This window comes from Notothenia coriiceps, unplaced genomic scaffold, assembly GCF_000735185.1.
Source record: "Notothenia coriiceps isolate Sejong01 unplaced genomic scaffold, NC01 NC01_scaffold00004671, whole genome shotgun sequence".
Taxonomy (NCBI): domain Eukaryota; kingdom Metazoa; phylum Chordata; class Actinopteri; order Perciformes; family Nototheniidae; genus Notothenia; species Notothenia coriiceps.
The window spans coordinates 1,512-5,968 of NW_011337372.1; the positions used below are offsets into that span (position 1 = coordinate 1,512).

Here is a 4,457-nt window from a genome sequence, read left to right on the forward strand (position 1 = left end):
TGCAAGCTAAAGTCATTTGAGCAAACTTGTTTTGGGCATTTGCCATTTTCTTTCTTTTTCAATTATTTATAAAAAAATAACCAGCAGATGCATCAATTATTAAATAATCTTTAGTTGCAGCTGCAAAATAATGAAAAGGTGTTGAGGAAGATAAACCTGGTCAAATGCAGTGATACAACATTTAAATAAATATTTTTGTGCAGACCACAAAATGAGGATACTGTTATGTTGCCATCAGCTTCTTGCATGTGAAGAAAACAGTAACATGACTGTAGAAGTCACAAAGTCTCTTACCTGAATGGGCTCTTGAGTCAGTTTCATCGGTCCTACACATTCTTCTGTAGCTGAAACCTGCAGGACACAGATGAGAAGAAATGTGAACAAACAGAACACCAAACGCACAACGCAAAACAAGCTGAAAACCCTTCTTACCATTTTATCATTCATGTCCAGAAGCATATTGGCATATTGTTTGTTCTTGCACTTCACCACCTTTAATCTTCTCTCTTACCTCCCTTTTTTAAGTTTAAAAAGTCCAGCAATAAAGCAAGTATTCCCTTGAAAAGAGCAACAGTCTGCTGAATAAACAAATATCAATTCATCCTGGCTGTTTTCATTTTCTAACGCCTCTCCTACCCTGTAGATGTGGATATTTACTCGCAGTGTTAGCCGCCCAGAATGGAACCGTCTACTGCAAAGGTCTTAAGAAAGTATTAGCAGACAGCCGCAGATAGAACTCCCAGGTTTACTTACATAATCCTACTGCAGGAGCATCACACATTGAGCTGTATATATATGCGTGTGTGTGTGTGTTTTCACAGCCTGTCTGGGAAGCTCCAGCAGGCCTCTTAACCCCACGTGTCACTCTGGTGTGAATAAGCAACTCAGCTACATGAGCTCTCAGCATATGTGTGCACACACATGTTTACCCCACACAAGCAGTGAATCAGCGGTGTACCGTATCATACTGCATCATTTTAGCTATGAGTGTCATGCCCAGGAATTAACCATCAGGCATGTTTTCGAGCAAATTCAGTGTTCATGAGTCATTTTTCTCATTGAAAGGTCTTCGTGTGGCTTATGTGATTTTGTTGCTTATGATCGTAAACACGCACTCATAACCCACAGTAGTCTCTTCCCAGTTAAAGACAAATATCTGAGGTATCCAAGAGAGAGGAGGGACAACGAAAGAAGGGGAGGGGATTTATGTTATCTACTCGAGGCACAAGCTCCATAATAATACATGCAACACACAAACTCTAACCAGTCACCAAGACGCAGCTGTGTGACTAAAGCAGTGAGTTAGACACAAGTTGGTGACTCAACCACACATTGGTATTATTTGTCCGTTGGTATTAGGCTGAGAAGTGAACATACTTCCTATCACATCTCTACTAGCCAATAACGTCATTAAGAGCCTTAGTTGCAACACGTTCAACATGTTGCTTTAGTAGAGCAATATGATATTACTGTAAAATAATTGCGGCATTTGTGAGCATTAGTGTTGGACACATGATAATATCTATAACAAAAATTGCAACACGTTCACTGTCACACAATTGGACAATTTCGACATTAAACTCTACCCCGTTACACAATTTGAAACTGCTTTCACACTTGTTTAACATATTTAGTAACATGTTTTTTATTTAGGTAATAATAGTTTAGCCTTTTATTGTGACTTTTTATATAGGTTATGTTGTGTATCCTATAGACAATGTAGATATTTCTACTGTTGATATTAGCAGTCTTTTTTAACTAATTACTAACTATTAATAGCCTTCTAATGCTGTAACACAATAATTTCCCAATTTGGTATAAAAAGAGAACATCCATCCATCTATATACTTGTAACCAGTGCGTAAGCTTGTTTGACCCAAATGTGGCAGTGAAAGTGAAAGGAGCTCTATTATGCTCATTTTCAGGTTCTTATTTGTATTTAGTTCCTCTACTGTGACACATTTAAATGCATTCATGTTCAAAAAGCAAATGTTTTCCCTTCATACTGCCTGTGCTGCAGCACCTCTTTTCACCCTCTGTCTGAAACCAGAGCCCAGTCTGCTCTGATTGGTTAGCTTGCCTGTTCTGTTGTGATTGGTGAACCGCTTAGATTTTTGCCCGCCCCTAAGCCTCTCACGTACAATGTGTTGCAGCCCTGGCCAATAGAAGCGCAAGTGTTAAATAGTGATGTCACAATGTTACATAATTAAACAAAGGACTACAATTGGAGTGCTGGGAACTTTGGGATTTTAACCTTTGCAGACCGTTTACATGCACAGAAACCTATATCACAACATATGAGAAGCAGTTGTGTCGTCACAGTCATGTGGACCTCACATCAATATTGTTTGTCTCAGAGTGAGGAAGAACTTGGAAGTCTGAGCTGGATTCACTTTAATGTTGTCAGAGATCATGATGGGGTCCAACGAGGCAAAGAAATGAGGTCAATCGAGTAAGAGATGACCTAAGGGAGAGCTAAACTACAGAACCACAGAGTCAGTATGAGAACAAGCAGCATCTGGTGGTTCAGTGTTGAAGGCCAAAGACTTGTGAGATAAAAAGACTGAAGGGACTAAATCATTATTGAGTGCTCCAGTGACAACAAGAAGCACAGACTCCAGAGATGTCAGAGAAAATGAGTAATCGTGTTGTACTTGAGGACGACATAGCCAGATGTGAAACAGAACAGGAAGGAAGGCGCTGGAAAAAGAGAACAATTTGGAGAGCGATCAGTCAGTACATTTACAGTAAGACTATGATTAAAGAAGTGTTGGGTGAATCTGTCACAAGACACCATCTCTACTTAGAGAAGCTGATCAAATCCTCACAGAAAGAAAGGAAGGGGAAATAGGTGAAGGAAGATTTACACAGACAAGAGCCTTAGATTACAAATGAATAGTACAAGCGAGATGAAGTTCACTTGATTTGTAAGGATTTAGAAAACAAAGAGGCTTAGAAGACAGAGAGGACAAAGTGGATAGAAAATAAATGTCAGTCTGAAGAAAGACTAAAGTGTTGCAAGACACAGAAAAATGAATACTTCATATCTAATGAGAAATTGTATTATTAAAGAAACAAGTTCAATCAGACACCCAAAGAGGTAGATAAGCAAGACCATTTTATGGATAAATTATTGCGGTGACTGGACATGTAACAGAAATTAACCTCCAATTGTGATCTCTTGGCAATTACAGTTTTTTTTTTACTCGTACTCGAACACACATTTTCATATTTGTGGAGAGAATGAAAATCTGGATTCATGAGGGCTAAACTGTACCCCGAAACATTTTATAAAAGTACTGAAAGAGAGGGGAACAGACAGAGCAAAAGAAGACAGACAGGAGGTAAACACTAACAGGAACACGATACGGCTTTGCAGTGTTTAAAGACTGCTTAATGGAAAATAAAACGTGAACAGACTTGGACGGATACAGAGAACCTCGATCAGTGCTGCCGTGATGTTAAATAATGTTGCTAGTGGCGCCGTTCCAGCCGATACGCAGTGGATCAAACTATTTTAATGATGTAATCAATAAAATAGTGTTTAAACAATATTGTGGATCAAGTTGTTGGATTAATTAGTAGCCTTGTTATAAGTGGGATAATGTGCAGCAAGGCGGTTATTAATGACAATAGAAAACCTTCATGTTGATGTTAGATCATTCCTCTTCGCGTCAGGATGCTGATCACCATGACAGTGTTTTCTTTTTATTAATGACCGCCTTGCCGCACATTATCACTTACAAAATAATTTCCAAATGTTTCAGAACACCAGCATGCACCATGCGTCTCTCAAGCTTTATCTTTGCCTCATGTTTCTCCTTCTGCACCCTTAACCCAACTCTCAAACGTTGTAAACCTCTAATTTTGATTTTTAGCTAATTGCTAACCTTATAAAGCGTTTTCTTTGTTTGACTGCAGCCTCTTCATTGAAGTCATTTCCACTCATTGTATTGTTTCAGTGAAGCACTCTGTAACGTTGGCTCTAAAAAGGTGCTGTATAAACCCTTAATGACTTACTGGGGCCCAGGTCAGAGTCCTGCACGGGTCTGATTTTCAAGACCCGCTCCCGCCCCGCACCCGCGACGTGCAATACCGAACCCGCCCCGCTACCCGCACATATTGCCAATTAGTTCCGCAACCCGACCCGACCCGCCGACACAAGATCCGCAACCCGACCCGAACCCGCATATATATAAGCAGTGAAAACGTGCAATTATTAACACACGCAGTTGCATATTTGGCTCAAAAAGCCTGGGATGTTGGTTATTCTCTCCATCTAGGATGACACCAAAAGCCTCCCAGACGTTGGATTTCGCTCTTGAGGAAGTGTTGGAAAATGCTGTATTCTCCGCTAGAGAGCTTCACCTCAGCCATTCAGAATGTGGCGCGCTCAGCAGAAGATAGATGCACTGCAGAGGTTATGATTATGCTCGGTCCCGCGGGGGAGAGGTCTA

General features: G+C 40.3%; 1 protein-coding gene across 1 annotated transcript in view; it reads right to left on the minus strand.

The window, feature by feature from the left end:
• Nucleotides 1-294: 294 nt before the first annotated feature.
• Nucleotides 295-4,457, minus strand: part of LOC104942518 (high affinity cAMP-specific and IBMX-insensitive 3',5'-cyclic phosphodiesterase 8B-like) — a gene marked incomplete at its 3' end in the record, with an annotated part of 12,279 nt that continues 8,116 nt past the window's right edge. The window contains exon 2 of the mRNA XM_010767745.1: nt 295-351. Coding sequence (XP_010766047.1) covers nt 295-351 — 57 coding nt within the window. The remainder of the gene's footprint in view (nt 352-4,457) is intronic.